This window comes from Varroa jacobsoni, unplaced genomic scaffold, assembly GCF_002532875.2.
Source record: "Varroa jacobsoni isolate VJ856 unplaced genomic scaffold, vjacob_1.0 contig00643, whole genome shotgun sequence".
Classification (NCBI taxonomy): domain Eukaryota; kingdom Metazoa; phylum Arthropoda; class Arachnida; order Mesostigmata; family Varroidae; genus Varroa; species Varroa jacobsoni.
The window spans coordinates 108,448-132,124 of record NW_019214505.1 but is presented as its reverse complement, the minus strand read 5'-3'; the positions used below and the strand labels follow the sequence as shown (position 1 = coordinate 132,124).

General features: G+C 41.8%; 1 protein-coding gene and 3 long non-coding RNA genes across 10 annotated transcripts in view; 3 read left to right on the top strand and 1 right to left on the bottom strand.

Annotated features, from left to right (window-relative positions):
* Positions 1-6: 6 nt before the first annotated feature.
* The window catches only part of dgo (ankyrin repeat domain containing protein 6 diego), a 73,137-nt gene continuing 49,466 nt past the window's right edge, over positions 7-23,677 (bottom strand). Inside the window, exons 4-12 of the mRNA XM_022852270.2 lie at positions 15,804-15,962; positions 13,474-13,614; positions 10,525-10,623; positions 4,187-4,288; positions 3,566-3,778; positions 2,953-3,267; positions 2,482-2,702; positions 1,803-2,297; positions 7-1,478 (exon numbers count right to left, since the gene is read on the bottom strand). Of these exons, the coding sequence (XP_022708005.1) occupies positions 989-1,478; positions 1,803-2,297; positions 2,482-2,702; positions 2,953-3,267; positions 3,566-3,778; positions 4,187-4,288; positions 10,525-10,623; positions 13,474-13,614; positions 15,804-15,962 (2,235 nt within the window). The 3' untranslated portion in view covers positions 7-988. The remainder of the gene's footprint in view (positions 1,479-1,802; positions 2,298-2,481; positions 2,703-2,952; positions 3,268-3,565; positions 3,779-4,186; positions 4,289-10,524; positions 10,624-13,473; positions 13,615-15,803; positions 15,963-23,677) is intronic.
* The window catches only part of LOC147751989 (uncharacterized), a 78,306-nt gene continuing 58,276 nt past the window's right edge, over positions 3,648-23,677 (top strand). For 4 of the 5 annotated variants that reach the window (XR_015315338.1, XR_015315335.1, XR_015315337.1 and 1 more), the window contains exons 1-2: positions 3,648-3,784; positions 4,168-4,315. This is a non-coding gene — a long non-coding RNA (uncharacterized LOC147751989). Of the gene's footprint in view, positions 3,785-4,167; positions 4,316-23,677 lie in introns of those variants that run through there. The other variant, XR_015315334.1, reaches the window with a different exon arrangement.
* Positions 13,631-16,017, top strand: LOC147751991 (uncharacterized). 3 transcript variants are annotated; one of them, XR_015315325.1, is made up of 3 exons: positions 13,631-15,228; positions 15,526-15,604; positions 15,832-16,017. It is a non-coding gene; the product is annotated as an uncharacterized LOC147751991 (long non-coding RNA). The 3 variants fall into 3 exon arrangements; XR_015315326.1 differs by lacking the exon at positions 15,526-15,604 and having other exon boundaries at positions 13,631-15,525; XR_015315324.1 differs by lacking the exon at positions 15,832-16,017 and having other exon boundaries at positions 15,526-15,628.
* Positions 16,282-22,218, top strand: LOC147751990 (uncharacterized). Its single transcript, XR_015315341.1, has 2 exons — positions 16,282-20,707; positions 21,003-22,218. It is a non-coding gene; the product is annotated as an uncharacterized LOC147751990 (long non-coding RNA).

The window sequence follows — 23,677 nt, the reverse complement described above, 5'->3', positions numbered from 1 at the left end:
TTGTGCTGAAGATGATTGTGGATTACCGTTGAACCCATATATATATATATATATATATATATATATTGGGTTTTTTTTCGAAATCGACGACACTCGAAACATTCTTATGGCTTGTATTATAAATCTTTACACTTGAACTATGACAATGTATGGTGAAAGATACTGTCCTCTTCCTTGAATTACATTTTGGTGATCTATGCAGTCCACATACGTAGTTACGCCTTTTTGCCCATAGTCAAGCTGAGGTCTAGATCAGAGTCTAGTCCGCGCTTGGCCGCTGTCCGCTCCCATGGCTTTTTTGATGATATATCCCAGCTGCGTGAAAGGATTCACTCATTTCGCAACACTTAAACAAACACATACTTTTTCTTTGTTTACGGCACATTGTGACAGAGTTCCCGTTGGCGTACGCCTCGCTGTCCCAGAAATCATTGTTTCGAAGCGTTTATTCTTCTTCCCCATCAGCATGAAGATTAGAGCACCAAAAACAACTGACTAGATCCTGGGATGCTAGAAGAGTGGCAGAACCTCAATCCGCATCTCAACGCGCTCAGAATTATTATCATCGTTTCCCGGAGATCATCCTCTATATACTCCTATTAAAGAAGTATGGCTGACTCCATGCGTGGTTGAGTGAATGCTCATTGATTCACAATGTGGTATGCCCCCAATGTTGGGGATTGACATGATGCTGAAGAAGTTTATGAAAGCAATGATAAGATGTTCCATGATATTGGCGAGATGGCATTAACAGACGAAGGTTGACGAAAAGTGCGACGACACCTGAGTAGTATTATTATTCGCAGCGACGTAATCGTGCGAATTGAGCTCTGTAAAATAACCACCGATTCAGACCAACGTTGTTTTGTATTGGGAGTTCAGTCTGAACGTATATATGTATGGTTCGTCGTCGCAAATACGTAAATGGTTAGGTTTCTTTGTTCTGGCAGCAAAGAGGAAGCGGGGTGGGAGATCGACATGCCCTTGCTTACACCTCGCTAGACATAATGTACCTTTGCGTTCGTGGACTGCTCACAACTGAATGATTTTCTGGAGTTTTGTCATTCGCAACGTTGTTGCCACTGAGCGTTTGGGAACTTGCATCAAGATTTGTGCTGCTTTGAGAACTGAGGTTTAACGAGGGATTCGGCGTCACAGGATTGCCTGTGTAACTGAATCGGTGTTGGGGCAATCCACTAGGCACGTACGCGGTTAGGTTCTGCATTGAGGTTCTAATCTCAGTGGGATTACTGAGATCTTCCACAAATTGTTTATGCACGAGGGTACTCGGTACGGTTCCATAACTAGGCATTGACACTCCGTTATAAATAGCACTATGGGGTGAAACAACAGTTTCCTGGCTAGGCGAAGTCGTTTGAGTCGAAGCGGGACCTTTCGGTGATGTTGACGCCGGACGCGGCTGAGAGCTAAAGGTTGTGGGAAGCGGTTGAGTGGTTGGCTGACCTGGACGGAATACCCTGCAGGAGTGAAAGCAGCAAATATTCGATCAGACCCAATCCACTTAACAAATCGATAAAATGATAATGATGTAAAAGACCTAAAAGTCTGATGGATAAATGAATGCATTGAAAATAGTAAAAACCAAAGGATCCAGATATGTTACTCGAGATTCTTCTGTCTGAACATAAGCTATTTTGCGCCAAAAAAAGAGTTCCATAGATTTCCGACGTCTCTCAAAGCGAAATTCTGCAACTTAGACGACTACGGCTAGACCTTCAATGATGAATAACATCGTAAGGGAGTAGGAAACCAGAATAACGACGCGTAAGACTAAACCATACCGTTCCATATGTGTTTGGTAAGAGGGTGGACGTGGCGGCCTGCAAAAAGGTTTTTTGACGCCTGGATCATCCGAAGATATATTCATGCCGATTATTGATGGCAATGGTGTACCACTGTTTTCTAAAAGCGAAGGACTTCGGCCGGCGGTGGCCGGTTCGCGCGTGCCGAAGGATGATAACATAGGACGCCGATCCAATCGACTTAGGGTTCGTGCGGATACATCAACACTGCTTGGAGGCGGAAGACCAACTTCGTTGAGATTAGCGTTTGGCAAATGAAGGTAGCTGGACGACAAAGGTCGTGTCCGATGAAGAAGGACTGGCATTGGTTGTACAGAAGCCGGGTCGAGACTTCCAGGCCGCCGCTCTGCGTCGCCCTCTTCCTCACCAGATGATTCGCCAGAAGATTCATCGAGCTTAAGACCAAGACTAGCTCGACATTCCATTAGTTTTGACCACCGGGATTCGCCAACAATACTCGAGTTCTCCCCTTGTCTGCAAGTGAAATAATGAAAAAAAAAACATTAATTTAGATCTGAAAAGCTCTTTCCATCTTTAGCATTTATTATCCGTCTACTTATCGAATTTGTGAATATCGAGAAAGATATCGTGATGTATACAACTTCAGATTAGAGTTCTGCAACAAAAATGTTTTGTTCGTCTGTATGGGCGAACGTACTGTATCGGTGCTGGGGATGAACTTCGTCCCAATGGACTTGTTCTCCGTCCTATTTTCGATTCGGCGAAAGCCTCGAGGGAATGATCAACATCTTCATTGTCATCGCCTTCTTCGTCTTCATTGCCTGGGTGATTTCCATTGGCGTCTCTTGGCATCAGGTCTAGCGATTGAAGTTGTGTAATCGTATTTCTCTCCAGTGTTCGAAGCTTTTTCTCAAGATCCTGGAAGAGATCAGGGTAAGCACTCTGATATGCTCATACAGGGCAACATGGCCCACCATTTGCACGCAATCGAAAAATAGGCATGAAACACAAACGTTTACAAATCCGACTTGAATCTCAAGCAACACAGCTGAATCATTACATATAACGTATATTTGAAATACTTCGGATTATCAGTTTAGTATCGCCGTTAAGCATTGCCTTAGCCAGAACTTTGCTGTCACGATAGAACAAGCACGGTGCCACCTACTTGTTTTGACTCCCCAATTTTATCATTGAGCTCTTGTTTGTCAGCCTCTAACTTTTTCTCAAAGTTTTTGAAGAATGGTACGCAATAACAGCTATACCCTCGACCGACAGGCCCTTTACGTATATTTCCTGCCAAATCAAGATAGTACTGCTCCCCTTTGGCTAAAGGGTCAGGCGGCAACGTCTCAATCTTCGGGGTGGGGAAGCCTGCCATGTTGTGCGGAGAATGCGGGCAGCCATACGGTCCTACAGGAATGGCATGCGGTAAACTCCTGGAACGTTGCATCATACCTCCTGAGTCGTTTTTCGTCTTCGTCTGGAACAACAGAAGTTGCTCGTGTTAAATTCCAATTTCACTTCTCTAGGGAAGTTTTGGATTTTTGGAAGTGTGTTGAAATATCTAAGTATTCAGGGGGATTTTATAGCAAAGAATAAATTATCGTAGGTGTTATCAACAAAAATAACAATATGTAAAACAACTTGCACACGAAATGTTCTACTCTTAATTTCAACGCTTAACGTGATTCCATAAAAACTTTGGCATTAATAGCCGGGAACATATCATTGTAATGTAATAATCATATTAAGTAGAAGTGGAAAGTGTTCTTTAGAACCTTCTTTTTGCGCCTACTCGCGCAGTTGTTGCCTCCTGGTTTCCCACTACTTGTAGAAGTGTTCGGATCCTTTTCCCGCTTTCGTCCTTTGCCGTCCCGCTCATCTCGATCTAGTGTTTCGATAGCCGCGGGTGCTCGTTTCGGTGGATCTAGAAGCATCTCTTCCAGTTCGGGAAATTGCTTTCGTCGCGCTATGTCTAATGCGGATTCACCCTAAAAGTACGTATTTTCGGGTTCGAGCCTTTATTTTATACAGTAACTTTGATTGATTATGTATGTTATTCGCTTCACGGTGGCCAACAAATCATTCCAGCATAAACGTTGGTAGGCCGACGTACCTTAAGTATACCCTGAAAACCCTAATACGTGTCTTTGTCCTAAAGATAATAACTCGAGTTTTGAAGCATACGACCTCTGCATTTTGTATCAGTATACATTCAGAATTGTTCTTATCGTCTTGATTTGATTTTTAAGGTAGGAGCTAAAGAATGCGTAAATATATAAACATAATATTTAAAGGTAAACCACTGCAATACGTTTTGAATAAGGATTAATTCACTATACACGCAGCATTAGCAATTATTAAATAAATTTCCTTGCAGTTCTTATCGTATAACAAACCTGCTCATTCTTGGCGTGAACTGCGGCTCCAGCCTCGAGTAAAATCTTCGTCAACTTTCTTTTGCGCATTGCAACAGATATATGTAACGCTGTGTCACCATTCTACAAGGCATGGAAATAAACAGACCGGTGAGCGATAAGTTTTAGTTAATATAGAAAGGGTTATAATCTAAATTTATAATATACACCATATAACTCAGAACTTGTGATTGTTCTCATACTATAATGCCAAATACAATTTTGAGGCCTCTGTGTTAACTAGTAGCTTCGTTCAGAATAAACTATCGGTTTCCAATAAGATGGATGTTACAAGTAATTCTGCTATAGTATGTAATACTTTAATAGGTAAGGGTTAGCGGAACACGGTGTATTTTGTACATACTAACTATAAGGACACAAGTTTGTATAATGTAATGAAATTCAAGCGTGTTGTATAGGCGTTTGACGTGTTACTAAAATAGACATTGCTGAGCAATCAATACAACTAGCGTATTAAAAAAATGGCTTGCTTCAAGACCAGAATATCTGCCAACGACGACCAACAAAAGAACCTCCTCTTATTTTTCTGTCAAATTGACAATGGCAAATGTACGTCGCGGTATTCTTCTACAGATAAATAAAAGGTCACAGTCCCAATAAAGAACAGGCAGCATTGGGTAGCACCTATTTAGACTCTAAAATCGTGTAACAGCTTCTTCGTTCTATCGGAACACACAACGAAAAGCAATTTGTTTATGCAATCGTTTATTATGATCAACAGTAACACTATAGTTGATAGTAATAATACATATTTAATGGTAAGCATGTAACCATTATAATATAATGCTGACGCCGAAAACATAATAATCGCATGATTTATGCTTAATTGCCCCGTATCCTTTACCTTTCGATACAAACTGGTCGAAGATACGAAGATAATTTTTAGTAGATCGTTCCTTTTCGTCGTGTGTCCTAAGGTGCATTAGAAAACGCCGTACTCGCTAATATTTGTATCTGATAAAAATAACTTCCACCGTGGTTATAGCTTCACTAGGTCATTACTGTAAATGTGAAGTTACATGTTTAAGAGAGATATTTTTTTCTGAATGACTATTCCATTTTTTGCTGGTAAGCTACTTTTTGCATAAATGACCATATAAACGCATCGCCATATAAAGTTCCATCATTGTCCCGCACGGACAACTCAAGATACGTCGCGTCGTAGGCAACGTAGTATTTACGATTTGCGATTTCGTTTTTTCAATTCGGTCATGTATATCATTGCATCGAAAAATGTAAGATTCACTTTAGTCTTCTTAATTTCCAAAAAATCGGCATCCGCATCTGCATATACGAAAAAAGACCGAGCCCTAACAGGGCTCTAGTTGTCCTGGCTAATACGTCTGCAAGAGAAACCATTCACAGATGGTCGCAAATCACCGGGTTCTGCCAAGCATGACTGTGTGATGCCATAAATAATACACTGTTACGATACTGAATATGGAGATTGTATAACCTCAACAACAGATGCTGAAAAAAAGGAATTTCTCTATAAAAAAAAAAAAAAACTAAAAAAAAAATTTGTTTCTTTATGTTATATCTTTTTTATCTCGTATCATTCTGTTTTTTTGTATATTTTCTGTTCCCGTTTGTTTTTATTTAGCCAATACCTGTCTCGCTAGTATATAAACTGTCTATGCCCATCTGTTGTCCAGTCTCTAGACCTCATTTGCAGTTCTGCTCGACAGTTCTATGTATATTTATATATATATATATATCTATGTATATTTATATATATTTATATATATATATATATACAGTCCTGGGGATCAGCGACACACAGACAGACACATCGATGTTATTGTTGTCAGTGTAGACGGAGATCAGGGAAATAAAGTGTGTCGTTGCTTCTGGTTCTTTCGCTTGGTCTGTTTACCGTTGAACCTTGTTTGAATGGACGAATAATGCATGGATGGCGGATGGACGAGTGAAAATGCTAAAGGACGACGAAGTTTGCTGGTACTTCTCATCTACAGGCAGCATTTTTTGCTGTTATAATTGTTGTTTTTGCTATTATCGAGGATGGCTTGGTCACGACATAACACGGCGACATAACGACAGCGAAGCGAAGTTGTTGTTCAAGCCGTCGGCAACAAATGAATCCAACAAGATAACAACCACTACCACATCAGCAGTAAAAGCCGCTGCCATGGCGCGTTCAGTAAAGATGCTGGCGGCCAAGCAACAAGGTGCTGCTGATGCAACTGCTGCACCGCCGGCGTAAGGGACGAGAGGTGAATTGGCAGTGGCCCGTTAACGGTGACCAGAGAAATGGGCGCAGTCAGCAAGCTCTCCCTCCTTCATTTAAATGGGCGTTGTTTAACGCCCTGATATATATTTACCATGGGCTAGATGGGGAAGAAGGAGCTAAAGAAACGATATCAATGAAAAAAAATTCACCACTGGTAGGGTGTCCCAGGTAATCTAACAACAAGGAGCTGTACAACAGCGACAGTAACAATCATAAAAATAAAAGCAGTAGCAGAAAAATAGGTAGGGCAGGACAAAATAAAGAACAATGTCGAAAAACTTGTCAGAACAAATATTATAAAATTAAAAGTTGAAGTGATCTCATCTAAACATACAATGGACGACAGTAAGATTAGGTAAAGAATGAAAACTAAGTGAAGAGCTAACAGAAGGATACAGCATTCATTGAAGCCTCAGAAAGGAAACGGGGAGCTACGATAGGATGCTGCACTATCAGTGTGATAGGCTCGTGTGATCAGCATAATTATCCACTGCCGCTAGTTCATATACGTGGACGCTTTGCCTGCGTGTCTATCTATCCACCTTGTCAATTGGAATCAAATCTAACATAATTAATAAGCAGTGATTATCAAAATCTGTGACGATCCGCTGATCCCAGCCAATACAGATAAAGTGCTGAGACGGTACATTGGCCATATTAGTTTGCAACTTAAGTTGTCTAGTAAACTTTGTTCAGCCCTAGATTTAACGTTAACTAAAAAAGGATGCACAGATCGAAATTATGTAATGCCACAGGAACACTAATAATTTATTGACGGTCTTCTTCTCATATCGCCTCCCTATGGATACCTATAATATAGGATAGTAAAAAAAGACCATGGAATTTTCTGTTCGTGGTCGTTCGTCTGATGTGGTGTGTATGGCGTTGATGTAGACACGAGGCTGATGAGGCAGACTAAGAGCTAAGAACATGCAAAAAATGAACACTTACAAAATAATATTCCCTTCGGTAGACGTAACCCTATTAGAATAGTCTAACAATAACCACGAAGATCGTTACGGTCATTTCGTTATCTCGGCTTTGAACAGAAACGCAGTCACAAGAAAAAACCTATTTGAAATTCTTCAGACTAGACCACAGGAAACGAACTGGAATAAGCTTGGTGTTAATTACTGCTAACAATTATATATGCAACGATTGGGAACGGATGTCCTTTATCGGCTAGGTCTACTACAGGTTTTTCAGAAATATTAGAAAAGTCAAGGCTTCTGTCACGCAGCTTGTCCCGATTTGAAATTAGTAGGAAGTGATTTCGTAGTCGGGAGCCGGCGACAACATTCTTAGAGCGCCGATAATATTGTCGTCGGCTTGACAAATTAGCCTGTCCTATGTCATTTTAATTCTGCCCATTTTGTTGCCTATATCCATAACGTTAGCCAGTGCTCGCTTGGTAGAGGGTTTCTTGTTTGGATGAAGTTGTAAGACCGTACGATTATCTCCGGCTTGCTGGCGGTCTTCTCTGGTGCTCACCCCGCCTTTGGTCGATTGTTGCTTGTATTTGCTACAACAGAAACAGCGACGACTGTCAAAACCATCGGGGAAGAGCAATTAACGCTCCATAAAATTCTAATCAGAATCGATTTCAACTCCTAAACAATGTTGTACCCGAGGAGCCATGGAAAACCGTATGTGCTATAACAGTAACCATAATACCACCGACACATATTTGGACAATAACAACAAAAGAACGCCAACCATATTATGATACTATCGGACGAACAGCCCGGCGACGGTAGCAGTAGCGACCACGACTTTAGTTACTGCTAAAAGCAAACAATGTACGTATATTGGTAATGATGGTGCCGAATGACGAAGCAATATTGGCTTGCGAAAATAGCAGTGGCACGAGAAGCCAGCGCCAATGATGCACCAAATAACCAAACCACCACAGGGCGATGACGGCAATCAACAAAGAGGGCAATGGACAGGGGGTGGTAGGAGACATCCGTGACGTGGGGCGGCTAGAAGACCAATCGGTATTGGCGCATGCGTGTATCGCCCAGCATAAACACTCGACAAATATCTATATTGAATGATACGCGGTGGAAATGAACGGAAATTTGACCATCGAACGATTTTTTCTTGCCTCCCACTTGCGTCGTTGCGCTCTGCCATGAACATTGTCTAACGTTGTAAACCGCGTCATAGTGGAAACAAATTTAAACTCAACATAGGGGCCAACAGATATTTATTCCATGCCTTGCCGAAAAACAAACATCTCTTTTCTGCTTTAGTGTAGTCGAAATCTGTTGAATCTGAGATCGGTATGCATATGTAAGTGGCATTATTCTCACTCTATACAGATATTGACTTGCGGCTTTTTATAGCCCTGATCTGAAGCTTTCGTGTATGTCCTAGTGATATCTGGCAAGGCTCAGCACACTCATTACGACCGTGCATTTACAAGTGGCGGTAACTACAGCATGTTGAAGTGTAGTTGAAGACCTAGCTGAGCTCAGTTCGCGGGATTCATTTTATGGGAACGACGCGGAAATCTATTAACAGTTTGGTCTTATGAATCGTATATTGCACAATTACACTATGAGACATTCGAAAATCTACTAGAACTAAGTCTTTCGGTTTCCAGTAATGATATATTCAACAATAGTAATACTTTATGCATGCTTTGGTGGTGTAAGGCAAAAATGAGGCCAAATAAGATATTTTTAGAAGAAGAAAAATACCTGGGTTATCGAACCCTAACCATTAAATAACTAAATGAGAACGCTTTACATAAATAAGGCAATCTCAGGGATCAGTCCATGCGACAAACTCGCGCATAGGTAAATGGTTGTAAAAAAAAATAGTAACCCATACTTAAATACTGGGTCCCTGTCAGCAAAGGGTTCCACCGACTTTTAGAGTACATTTGACTAAATTTCGGCTGATATGAGCTTTTGAGAAATCGGCGCGTTTACACACGTTTTTTTCACTCTAGTCCGCACTCACAATCGTTTTTTTCGAAAAAAAAAAAAAAGTTAATTTGTCACAAGTAACAAATCGTTATCCATTTTACGGCCCGTTTCAGATTTAACTTAGCAAGAGTTGTCTAAAACGCATAGCTTCTTATTGCAATATATTTGAACAACGTTAACGTTTCTACAAACACCTACACAACACGTGTGGATACATCCGTTATCACCCACGCATTAACATTATTCTTATGGAAAAAATAAAGATAATTATTACTTCAATTAGATAGCACTTGGCACTATGGTAACGTAAGGTTGACGCTAACTTTGTTTGTATTTGAACATATTATTTCTACCCACACAAACACACACGCACCGCATCAACGCTTACATAGAGATACCCTGAAGTCAAAAGAGAACCGATAATGGGCGAGTACTAATTTTCGCATTCGTTTATAGCTGCATTCAAACAATGCACACATACATCAGAGATATTGATTTGGTGCGCCGTTTATCAGCAAGAACTATGTGTTGTTTGAAAAATTGGAGGCACGCATGTACGCGATTCACATCATGTAACGCGTCGATCGTTGCGTATGTGTTTTCCGTCTGTCGTCTACACGTAGCACGGTAAAGGATCTGCCCTACACCGTTCAATTATTGAGTCATAAAACAGTGACCAGGTTTTTGGCCAGGAATAAAACTGTACCTCATCAGTTTCTTTTCCTTTTTTTTTTGCCGGAGGCTCGTCAAACAGGTTAGGATTTCTGTATAATCCTTAGTTTGAGCTATCTCGTGTTTTTTTTTTTTTGATCGATTACAGTATTTCCCTACAGATGTATTTCGAACTGACTTTTTTTTACAAGCACAACCTGTTTTACAGCCAGTTAGGTTCTATATATATATATACGCCTTAGCTGCAAATCTTCCCGACACATTTGCCCGGACAGACCACAAACGACAGGATGATGAAATTCTCGATACTAGTAATGGCGTACAACGGATAAATAGTGGTGAAAGATATTATAGCTTGAAGTTATTATTATTATTATGTCTAAATAATATGTTTTAATATGGATGGAAGAGACGTAAAAATCAAAGCATGATATACTCACTCGATTAGTTTCTTGCACGTTGCAAAAGGCAGAGACGAGTATACGAACAACTCCAGCGTGTCCATATCGCGTGGCTGTATGCAATGGCGTGTCACCATACTAGAACGTCGACAAACCAAAAGCGACAATTTTAATAGTAATCATAGCTATTACGGTTATAGTGACTATTAGATAAATTTATTGCTTTCTTACCAATCACCAGTACAACGAGGATCCTGAATTTTGTGCGAATAGAACCGCTACAAAAAATAGAGACCACTGTTCATTATATAGAGAAAAGGGTGTAGACAATCTGACAACTGTGAAGTATTTGACAGACGCAACTTATTCGCGCTAAAGATGTTTGTCGTTTTTTTCCTTCTGAATTTGGCTCATACTAATAATGTGATCTACCTGAGCTGTTGGTTGGTATTTACCCTGGAAGTGTCATATTCATAAGCCGGGCCCCCCTTCCAACTCCGGGCTGCTTCCTGATGCGTGTGCTACACGAACTGTAGGAAGCTCTTCGACACATTTTGACACTTCAAAAAAACTATTGGCTCGTTGGATTGGACGAATCAAAATGTACAGACAAAGTATTTTGATTGACAGTGTTCGGTTACCGTATCTAGCGCCACTCTCGTCAACGCTGTTTGACAGCTTATTTGTAATACTAACATTCGGTAATAACAACAAAATATATGAAGTCACCTCTTTAAGCAGTACTTTACGCGTATTTCAAAGTGGAAGTCTGCCGTTTGTTTCCTCGGAACAGTAAATTTGTCCTATCCAAATCACATTTTTATCGCACTCACTTCTTACTAAAAGTTACCATCGATTACTTTATTATTCATTATTGTTGTTGTTGCGGCTTGGAAGTACACCTTCGATCGGTCCCGAATTTCCGTGTCTCGTAACAATACTCGGCCGCAATGACTCGAGTCGCCAATGCGTGACGTAACGCAGGCGTCATAATAGCGGTGGCTGTGACAATGTAACGTTTACACCGAATCGTAGTTATCTGTCTCCCATTTTGTTCGTAGCCCTCGATTTATGTTGTGCTTTCAGCCCTGAGCGACAGCTTGTTTCTCAGTTGCTATCGTTGATAGTGCTGCTACTGCTGCTACCTCAACTACGGCCAACTGGTTAGCTCAGCTCAACTTTTCTGTCTTTCCGGATGTGTTCCGTTTCATCGAAGAACGGTGGGACGAAGAACAGCATCTGATCCTGAAGTTAGCACTACTCCTGAACCAAACAGCGTCAATGCGAATGCGTTCAAACCCAAACCTGGCGGAACACGAACATAGAGATAGCAACGCTATGCAAAAAAAAAAGCTAGAGGGTCTCAGAAGAACAATGTCTCATCGGATCTCTCGCGATGTTAGTACGTATTATACATGAATCAAGCTAATTATCACTTGTCAAAAAACATCCAAAACTTGTTGGAACAAACAAAAAAAGTCTCGCAGGACGGTAACGGGTCGCTTGGACGCTCCGGCAACAATCTTTACAAAAGGCATCGCATGTCGACACTGCCGCTGCACATGAGACCGGTTCGTGGGGATGTTGCTCATGAGCTAAACGCCAACTTCAAGAGCTGGTTCTCCATTGTCAGATATCGACAGACAAATGCGCTTTTTAAAGTACGAAGTTTTATGGCAAGCCACCTCTACCCTAACAAGTTTCAACTATTGCCAAGACTTATAGGTCAGTTCAACGAGCTGACAAAATGTGCAGATATCTCAGGCTTATGCCAATTAAGTTTGCAATACAGGCAAACATATGTACACGCTGGCTTCCGTAAGGCAGGTCGCACCTCAAACGTGGACAGGATGTTTTTATGGTATTTTTAATTCTTGAAAGAGACGACAACAGCAATGGCATAATTAATCAATTTAAGTTGCGATTTAGCCATTTTATTTTCGAATAGTTTATTGCTTAAATATTAGTATTTAACAACACCACCGACAACAGTTCGATATCAAGAGCTTTCTGCGTCCATAACATTCTTCTGTCCAGCATAATAACAATGAACGACCGTTCATTTTACATAAATCCAGATCCCCTAAAAACAGGTCTGGCGAAACAACGGATACTGCGTCGAGGCCTGTGTCGGCCAACAAAACGGCCCCAAACGGCGATGACGGCAGAGATAATCTCGTTGTTGGTGATGCTACTGATTTCGACGAGCTTTGACGAAGACAGAGATGATAATGAGCTGACCTAATCACGACAAGTATTATGGGTAGGCAGGCAGGCGATGAAAAAGAAGCCAGAGCGTCAAAGTGCCAGTGATGGCGTGGAGTCCTCAAAAACAATGACCATAATGGACACTGCTTCGGATGATCAATCGCGACGAACAAAAGTTGCTGCTGCCGCTACACGACCACTTTCAACAGTTGCGACCCCCCTCTCAACACTAGTGATGACCAAAATGGCAGGAAAAATTAAGATCTCACTGAAGTTATCGTATCTTACTACTATATAGATACAGTAAAATGAGGAAGAGATATAGGGTGCAGCAAAGAATAAGGCTGTCCGGACGCGGATGACAATTAACAGTGAGTGAGCGAACGAATGACGTTCCGTTGACGTAAAGATTAGGACGCCAACAGCAACAGCAGATGACAGCTTTCACCAACGTCATCCGAAGCATGGTCACATCTACGCTTACTCAGCAGAGCTGCATCTATGCAAGTATTCTATATCTATGCAAGGCCCACATATAACCCAAATCATTATAAATGAGAATCGTAAATATCTTCATAAACTGTAAATCAGACGACTACCCGTTTTTTGTGCAATTCCTTAGGTCGCTGTCCTCTAATCATTGAGAGCTGGCCATATGTTAAATATGAGCCATCTTCTGCTATAACAACACTTTCGTTGTGTGTTATCCTCTTCTCCTTTTTTTGAAACTATAATTTTAACGTAATCAATATTACAGGAGTGTATCGCACTTATACTCACATTGTTTTTGACGTCTGGTCCACAGCCTTCCATGAGCAGGACACGACTGCTCTGATTATGGCCGTTCTGTGCCGCGAGATGTAACGCTGTAAATCCTGACTTATTTTTGACATAGAGATTTGCGTGAGCTTTCGCTAGCACCTAAGGAGAGCAAAAAATCATTATAAACGCAGATATTAGCTCAATGTGTCTCGAGCAAAAAATCTATGGAGAAACATACCTTATGACACAATCTGGGAACAGTAACCAACGAATAGACCAGCTGTATGTACAGCCCAATGAATGCTTGAGTTTTGAACAAATTTAGAGCTTGATAAAGACGATCGACTCCATCAGATTTAAGTAAATCGAACATATTTAATTCCTGTTGCAAGTCCACTCTACTAAATTACGCCGTTTTTCTGCTACTTTTCTCTTGCGGAATTGCGGAAATCGTCTAGGCAGGGATGAGCTACGCGCGATCTTTTCGAATGGCCTCAATTACGACGTCCGAAACATTTGTCCATTTGCAGTTTTTCTTTCCCTAGCATCATCATCGTCATTTCTTTTGTAGTCACCGGTGCTTTCGTCAATCTACACCGCTGCTCTTGCCGCCCCTCTTCCCTATAATTGCAGCAGACGACATACTAATAATCATTGTACTCGTTGGTGGCGCCTTCGTTCCGTTTCCCTTATGGCGAACTTTTCGAAATTACGATACATACAATGCTTACAATGGCAATAAGTGACTAAGCGATAGCCGTTAACAATAAACATTATAACTATCTATTTATTCGTCTTTAATTTGTATAGATGCATAGCTCTCTTTTCGCACGTGCAGTAACGTCGCTGGACACGCGATTTTAATTAGATATTGTTTAAGCAATCAATGTTCAAACGCCGATACCGTTAGTGTAAACAGAGCGCTGTTCCAAGAACAATATGGAGCTGCTGATAATTGTGCTAACGGTGATAATAGGGACGATACTGATAGTGGCCAATTTGTCTGAAACGCTGTAGCGCTTGCTACTGCAACTGCTGTTGCAGTCGGATCGATAATGAATAGCGTAAAAGAACTGTACACGCCGTTCATCGTCAATGGCTCCGAAACGTTCTGCAACATCCTCTAACGTACTGATGAAAGCGATCTACCGGCTTTCACCAGATATGGCTTAGCAGTCACCAGCGCATTTGCTGACGGCAACTAAGAACAGCAGGACTGAAGACAACAGCTAGTTAGGACTCATCGACTGACCGACGCGAGAAGAAGAATGTCATTCCGACCATGCAGGACACAGGCCAAGAGTGGTCATTGAACAGCTTGCAAAAACCGGCCACTTAGTCACCTGGTCAAAGAAAACAGCGCCAGCACATCGCAGAGCGGTCATTGTTGTAATTATGACGCTGTCGCCATTGCACTTGCTACTGATAAGTGAATCAAGGTTGCGTTGTGTGAAGTCATATAGAACTAGAGAAAGGGAGCCGGAAAAAGATGCGGAGAATAAACCTGGATGGAACGGGTCGGACTGGAAGTAGTGTCGACGATCCAAATCTTTACCACATCTCGCCAGGAGCTAAAACTGAGGTCGCTCCACAGCTGTCATTGGACGCAGTCCCGTGTTTTCCCGTCGTCGTCGCCGCCACTGTGATACATCACTCATTCTACACTTCACATTACAAACATTCACACGTTGCCGCCGTGAGGGACACCGCTGGAGTTCATACTGGCCAACAGTCGACCTCTATTGACATCGCGACCCGCAGACAAACGCATGCGTGAGTGCGCGCGACATAAATTCTTCACAAAGCAATGTTGAGAAACTCTGAGCCAAAACGTTCTCGCTGCCTATGCTGAAATCATGTTTCTCTTTGTTATTTAAATGCGTACACATCCAATGGGAGTGTTTCTACCTGCATGTTTGTTGACGGTCCGTGTGCGTGTGTATCATAAACAAATGTTGATAATACTTGTAATGTTCGCTCGCACTAACAGAAGAGGATGCCTAGACGGAATGGGCATATCTGACAATTTGTTCGCTTTTTAAGCAATTGTAAATCCGTTGAATATGGCAGGTAATTTCTAACGTTCCCGATACTTCTCTTTCGAACGGAGCCTTTCTGTTACCAATAAACGTCAGACAGCCTTGCATATGTAAGCCGCGACGCGTATACATTACGATATTCTATGTATTTCTTCCACAACAAAAAGTACGTTATGAATATGTATATGTGGTTAGCCAAGACGAAATCGTTCTGTGTTCATCGTAGAAAAACGTTGCTAGACCAGTATGAGTTGCATATATTTATTTTGAGCTAATTTAGTATTTAGCCTATTTGTTTTGAAGACTTACTTCAACACTTTTACTGAAACCTCTCCAGGCAGCTTCGTGTAGAGCTGTGTTTCCAGACAAACGCTCCTGCATGTTCAGTGCCCCTCCATGTTTCGCAAGAAGCCGTAACACCTCCACATGGCCATCCATTACCGCTTGATGAAGCGGCGTGTATCCACACTATAACGTTAAAAGCAGTAATAAAAGAATCGTTTTAGAGATGACCCTGTTAAAATTCCGAGTAATGATTTTCAAATCTCGAACGAAATGTTATTGAAAAGACATAAAAGAAAAGCTAAAAACCTTTCTTTACTGATACTTGGACACGATATCGTGGCGCTGGCAATTTCTTAGCATCACCAGCTTATACTGCCCGGCGTACGTCCGCCGAGCAAAAATGTGTGTGTGTGTGTGTGTGTTTTTTTTTTGTTTGTAATACGATTTAGAAAGCCGGTAGACTGGAATATCTATTCACAAATACCTATTATGGATAGCAGTGTTATCTTTCTGTCTTTATGCGCATAATGCGGAATCGATTTGTATGTAGAAAACATTTTACCGAATAAGTAACTTGTAGCCAAAGACAAACACGTTTATTGAAAGTAATACTACTCCAGTTTTCGTAATTCAAGGTTTCCAATATGACAAACGTTGATTTACTCGCAAATGATGACAATGTCAACAACGATGAAAAATTTTATTACGACGAACATACGAAACTTCAACGAAACGAAGATCATTTGAATGAAATTATGTCTATTGTGTCATCGACGCGAGCTACCAGTTACACTGTAGGAACTACCCGCGTAACGTTTGACCACGGTAATCCTATGTCCGGTCAGCAAAAGAGCAGCGGCCAACGGAAAGACGCACGATCCAAAAAGATAACTTGTTATTCAACTCTTCAACAATTTCACTCGTGGGAGAAGACGCCAGTGGTAGCATGTAAGTTGACAATGGTTCTCACGCTGCAGTTACTGAGGGCTGGCGAACTAATATTACAATATTCGATCAATTTCAGCCTGGCTTTCTTTCTGCTCAACTTCGATGCAAGTGCGCAGACCTCCCGTTGCAGATCATTTTGCGAAGAACAGACTAGACGACAAATTATCATTTCGGGTAAAGCGCTTTCTCAGTACGACGTTTATTTTGCCTGGAAACGCCACGAAGTGGCCTATATGCTACAATAAGATACTCTTTGGAAGTATCGATTTAATATTTGTTGATTCTGTTGATTATGTGCCTAGCGTAAACACCCTATAGCTTAAAGAAAAATTACATTTTCAAGCAAGGGTCATTTATGCAACGTCATTGATATAGTTTCAGGTAACTTTACATAGCATTTGAGTGATCAGAATTTAGCCAGACAGAGGTATGGTTGTCGTTGCTGCTTCTAGGACCCGTTCAGACAAGCGACGGCTGACGAATGAACCGCAGACTATTCGTTGGTACCATTTCGTCTCCAGTATTTTTCTCACTGGCGTGCATATTTGTTCGTTCCGTGTTGCTTCGGTACCTTTCACCCATGGCAGATAATAGTAGAGGGTAAGCAAAAGACAACGGGTTGCGCTGCAGCAGGAAAGCGTGGCAATGTCCAGAATGACACCGGAACCGCTCGGAAACTAGCTCCCTGAAATGGGTAAGCTCCGATCCAGCGCATCTACTACGAAAACGTCAGCACCATATCCATGTATTTCCATTGTCTACTAACTTGTATTTCTCTAACACCGGCATTTGCGGAGGAGTACACCCGGTGCAGTGAAGTTGGCCGGTCAACTTCACAGAATGGACGGGCGCATATCTTTTGCAGAGGCCATTCGGAGATTTTAAGCGATTGCCTCTAACTTCATACATCCCCACTCAGAAAGGCGAGTACCCGTCGTCTACACTCACGTCATTGCATTCTGTCTTCAAAGCGTTTACCTGCTAAATGCCGTGCAGTAACCTCTAATGTCGCCACTGGTCCTTAGGGCGGTGGTTGTCGCGCCTAGTTGTCGCCTGTCGTGCCTAGATGATGACAACGATTGCAGGGCTATCTCACACTTTGGTAGCTACCGAAGTAAAGATTTCAGAGCGAATATAAGAGTGTTGTACATTGTTGCCTCATTAGCTTTTCTGCATTGTTCTGAGCTACGCTCGTTCAACCAAGTGTTCATACGGTGAGCCGACCCCACCTGTAGGCGTCTTGCTCAACTTGTCACATCACACGGTGGCGATACCGATGATTCATCATCGGTATCGCCATGAGTTGTGCAATATAGTTAGCAATAGAAGAGATGGCAATCTACGCTCGCGTTGAGGGAGCATTGTAGCTAGTAGGTTTTTTCTCGTCTCGCTTCGAATGGTCGCTTTCGATTTATACGAGTGGGTCGTACGTTCAATCTGCACGATTGTGCATGTACGTGAATGGAGACGTAGCATTATTACGTGGATATTATATGGAATGTAAACGGTAACGCTTCAGCGATGGTCGCTTGTTTCGTTTGCTACTGCTCCTATTGATACTATTACCTTCTGTCGGTTTTACCAAGTGTGTTCTTTTTTTTTCAAGTGCGATGGTAAGATTTCCGTCTTATTTGGTTAACTGGCTGGTAGATGCTTAATCGAACCCGTATCGCCAACTTCAGTGTTGCTACTAAGCGCTCATAATTATACTCGAAGGAGGCCAGTGGGCCTCCTAATGCTGTTATGTCAGTACACTTCTCTAAATGTAACTTGCGAAGGAGGTCTCTGTTTATTGCGTCTCTTCGTATAGCTTCCTTCGATCAGACCATGTTAGGCTGGTACCCTTTCGACTGAGTATGAATATGTTTTTCTCCCTTTTATAAACGCGTAACTTTAGCCAGCGAAAAGGAGTCTTTCCATTTCGGTCTATGAAATAAATTAGACAAACTCGGCCTGTAGGTGATTATTTTACTTTTTTTTAGGTAATCAAAGAAATAGACTCGGTCGGTTCCGCGGGCAAGAAGCTAAATTATTGACATCAGAAGCCAGACCGTAGCATGTTCGCAGTTCTGGAGCAAAATAAACAGACACAGCCGACATAAAATTATTTCCATGTTACCATGGAATACTAAGAACGAAACGTTTAGACGTAAAGTAGATGTGGGAAATCGGTGCAGTAGATAATAGCGCAAGTTGACGGTCCGTCTGAACGTCTTACGCTAAGCGGACGCTGCTCATCACCGGGAACGTCTACTTCGTGTAAGCATCAAGCAGCGGTGAACATGTTCACGTAACGAAGATCCAGATAGAAAACATTTGAGCGATAAGAAGCCTTGCACATATACGAAAAACCTCAATTGTCTTCCTCGCATCCATATGCAGTTATAGCTCATTATAAAGCTCATTTTACAGCAGTAAATTTGCACTTAGCACGCACAAATCGAAGATATATTGCTACGTTAAATGCAAACGTTAACGGCGTTGCCGGCAGGCGCATGAAAGGCAACGTTGCGAGAAATTAGCACCAGAACATAACTTTGATTACAAAAGTCCTTTTAACAGATGCGAACATAAGCAAACGCGCCCTCACGTTGCGGAAGCGGGACAATGGTAATCACTAAATGCTTATTCGTTCAGACACCCCCGTTCTGGCCCGCATTTGTCTACCCCCACTTCGTCCTCACTCACTCCGGTCAGACAATCACTCAGATTGGTCTTCATCGACCTCCCACCTTTTTGGTTCCCAAACTCTTGTCTCGCCCATTTTGTTCCACCTGAAAAAAACACCATTAAAAACGAAAACTGGGCAGGAAGATAGACGACAACGCTAGCAATAACGGTGCTATAAATGAAGTGGCCCTCATCTTCACCGTTTATCAATAGTGAATTAGCGTTGTGTGTAGACGGAAGTAACATTCGTAAGACTGCTCCAAATACGCAAGTAGAAGCTGACCGTGAAACTTTGGACTTTTTCAGCTGCTATAGTTAGCTGAGGCTTCGGTTCTCACTTAGCCATGCGACAGAACCAGACCGCCTTCGTCCGATGGTCGCACTGTTAACGAACACCTACTATCGTGTTATTGTCACGAGCGTGAGGTCGTACAGATCCTATATCGCCTGTTCTTAGTCAGAAGAAGCCACGGCAACGGCAGCAAAAGTATACATTTTTCCCTTATCCTCTCCGACCCCCAGACCCCTTGCCGTGCTTTACTCTCCTCATCTCTATATCTCTTCGTTACGTCAGTTAGCGTTTTTTTGTTTTTCTATTTTTCGCCAGAATTAGCGTTCCCGTCTTAGTTATAATCTGTTTAGCCGCTAAACAACTATGCCAGCGGCTGCTATTCCACCGGCGGTGCAACGCCATTCCACTAAAAGGGGTGTCATCTGGAAGAAGATATGCACGCACGCACGCACGCACGCACGTACGCACGCATATTACTACATGACATATACAAACGGGAATAAAGTGAAGGGGAACGAGAAGACAGAACAGAGGGATTTCGTCTACCACCGCTGTCGTTTTGTTTCTATGTGTTCTTCTTTTTTCTCGATGAAAGCAAACGCTCCTGTCGAGCAGGACTCGGGTCTATCGAAACAAAAACAAGCAAAGGATTAGAAATGGGTAGTACGAGCCGAAGGAAAGAATCGCACATGTTTCTCGGCCCATAGTGCAGTCGCTTCATTATTTTGTTGTGTGCATCGACGATCGTCCGGAGTGGCTATTGCTAAACGCGCTCCCGTACGGCGCTGTGAAAACGGGCGGGCCACAGAAGCTTGCATAAGCGGCATAAAAGGCACTACGATATCAACGTTGAAAGGCAGATAGATACACAAACGGACTTCGAAACGTCGGAATAGAGGCGCCAAGTGATGAAGTACGTCGCAGTAGAGAAATCAATTTGATCTATCTACCCATACGTGCTTCCGACGCGCGGCTATGAAGCTACATAACGACCATTCCGATCGATGGTGATACAAAGGTAGTTAGTGATCAAGTCGCCCGAACAAGGGTAACAAATCAAAAGGGTCCATTTGAAACGATCTTCTTAAATAATGCACCTAATTACGATCTTCGTATTCAGCTTCGTAGATAAATGTATCGATTACATTTACAAGCTAAAGCACCACATGACTCTATAGTGAAATAATGGCTTTTATGACCCTTGATCTACATCAAGGATTATGCTTCGTTAAGGCCTGGATACCTACCATCGGCAAAACAATCACTACGTTTTATCTAACCGTAGATCGTATTACTAAAACAATGATTTTCAGCCTGAAGCTCGTGCCTAATGGAGAAACCGTTTTGCGCTCAAAAACTGCTCGTATTGGCTGTATGATTATAGCGCATGTCCATATCTACGAAACGATCAAGACCGTTTACTCTCATATTCTAGACGGCCACGGAATATGTCGATAGATCATGTTAATATAATAATCATGGTTGTGGTTCTTACAATTTGCAAAATAATAAAAGTACCATTATTGCTAAGAAAAATAATAACATGATAAATGAGGCGTAATATGTGTTCAGGCTATCGCCGATCCAAACACTGACAATGTACCGATCTTCTAACCAGGTAGCGGTGTATCTACAACAGGAAAGGATTCGAAACAAAAAAAGGAAGTACGATTTTTTTGTTCAAACAAACGTCCGGGATATGTGTGTGTGTGTGTGTATATATACTAAGATAAATATTTCCGCGTAATGTACGCTTCGGTATATCTTCAAATCTATTAATATTCGTTGAATCATGAACAGGAACGCTGGATGTTCATTAGTCACACGCGCGGCCAGTAGAAACAATCGGGAAGTGTTATATGGAAGATTTTTGAATGTGGCCATATCTAATAATAGTATTGATTGCCGTATACAATCAAATATCGTATCACTCTGTTTTATCCGAGCTCATCAGACATTACAGATTCGAGTATTACATAGGCAGTGTTCAATTGCGGTAACGACAATATGACCACGGCGCAGTGATTTGCTAGTCCGCTGCGCAAGATACACGCCATTTGGTAGCAGGCCGCGTCGTCAATCCCTCTGCTTAGGAACACACGGGGAAGATTGATCAACGATCACGATCTTCTACCTAGGCAAGTGTCTTTAAGTATTTTCTCGACAGTGAAGTAAGAAGGACAAACTGCAGAATACTAATTGGCAACAAAGAGCCTGTTATAAAGCAGCACGCGTATAAAAACGTTCGAGTCCCCGGGAAAAATCGAAAACCTCGATAAATCTCCCTCGATGCAGAAGCGTAAAATTTGTCTGAAACATGTTAATGCATACGCTGAGCAGTTCATTACCTGGCTCTGTCTGATCCGTACGCGTAAGGCGAGAGCGATGCTAAAAGGAAAACCTCAGCAACTGGTTACTGCATTGAACAAAGTTATAACAGGATATCCATACAACTACGGCCGTAGATATCGTCTAAGTTGTATCAGCCCTATTCAGGCCATCGTTTTACAGAAAAAAAAAAGCGAAAAATCAAGGAAAAAAACGGCAAAACACAAACAACAGAATTCAAACGGCCGAACAAACATCTGGAGAGATAATATGGTAACAGCCGTTCGTAAGATAATGTTATGGTCGCCGCCAGATGGTATATATATATATATGTGTATATATGTGTATATATATATGTGTATATATATATACATATATATATATATATATAGAGCGAGAGAGAGAGAGAGAGAGAGAGAGAGAGAGAGAGAGAGAGAGAAACTCTGCGAGCGGCACAAGTCGTGGACGAACCGGCGAACGAAAATCGATGAGAACCACGCTACGCAGCAGCTCGAGCGTCAGCACGGACAAATCGTTCTGATATATGAAAGATTAATCGAAGATGGAAAAACTGGCCGTTCCGGCCCTGATTCGCCACTGCAATTAAACGTTCTCCTTTTTGATATCACTGCGAGAGCGACGTCGACTTTGACTGATGAATTTGTTAGAGGCACACATCAGTATTTATCAATGCTGGCCATGTTCAGGTTGAGGTATGTCTAAATCGCAGTCAGATTTGGATTAGGTCAAATGAGCTCTTGTACGTTCCGGCGAGACTCAACCATTACTTGATTGTTATTTTTATTTTTTCGTAGGTCTATAACGCGTGAAAAAGTGACACTGTAGTTGTCGCAGGCTGGAGATGGAATTTCATGAGATCAGTTAAATGAATCTGCCCTTCACTGAATTTTATGTCAAAAAGCTTAATTAATCGACGCGTGTGGCCGCTAATGATCGACACAATCAATATTCGAGCTAAAGAAAGCTCTCAGAAAAACGTCCCTTTCTTCTTAAGGGACAACGGCTAAGTTAGCCAAACCTAACCTAACCTAAGCTATCTATTGCTTGAAATGATCATTAACGCGACATCGAACAGCCATTCTTATTGTCGGCGAGACTCCGATAGAAAATATATAGGCAAGAATTAATGAAAAGGGCACCGTCTTTATGGTGGTCCTGTTGCGGACCTTTCCCCAGTACTTCGGAGCGAATGCTGTACAGAAAAAATGCACGTAAATTGATAGTTTTACTCTATTTAACATATAATACGTGTGTGCGCTATCTCGGGATAGATCGAAATGTTGACGGTACGATACTGCGATGTAGCGAGGTTCAGCGTTATTTATAAAGGCCATGATCGTCTGCGTTCGATCTAAAACGATTTTTCTTATATCCATTGTACTTAAATATAGCGTCCATTGTATTGTAATTGAGGCTCTGAAGATGAGATATATATATATCTCCATTGATTCAAGATATTTAATCGAGAGTTTGTTATTTCATTTTATTTACTACAGGTACAATACAATGGATTTATACGTTTAACTAATTTTACTCATTATTCATTGATATTCACTGACCGTAAATTGTTAAGTATTGAGTAGTTCTGTGATGTACTTACTAGGATAGAACCGCGCAAGCATTGCGATTGCTTCCTTCC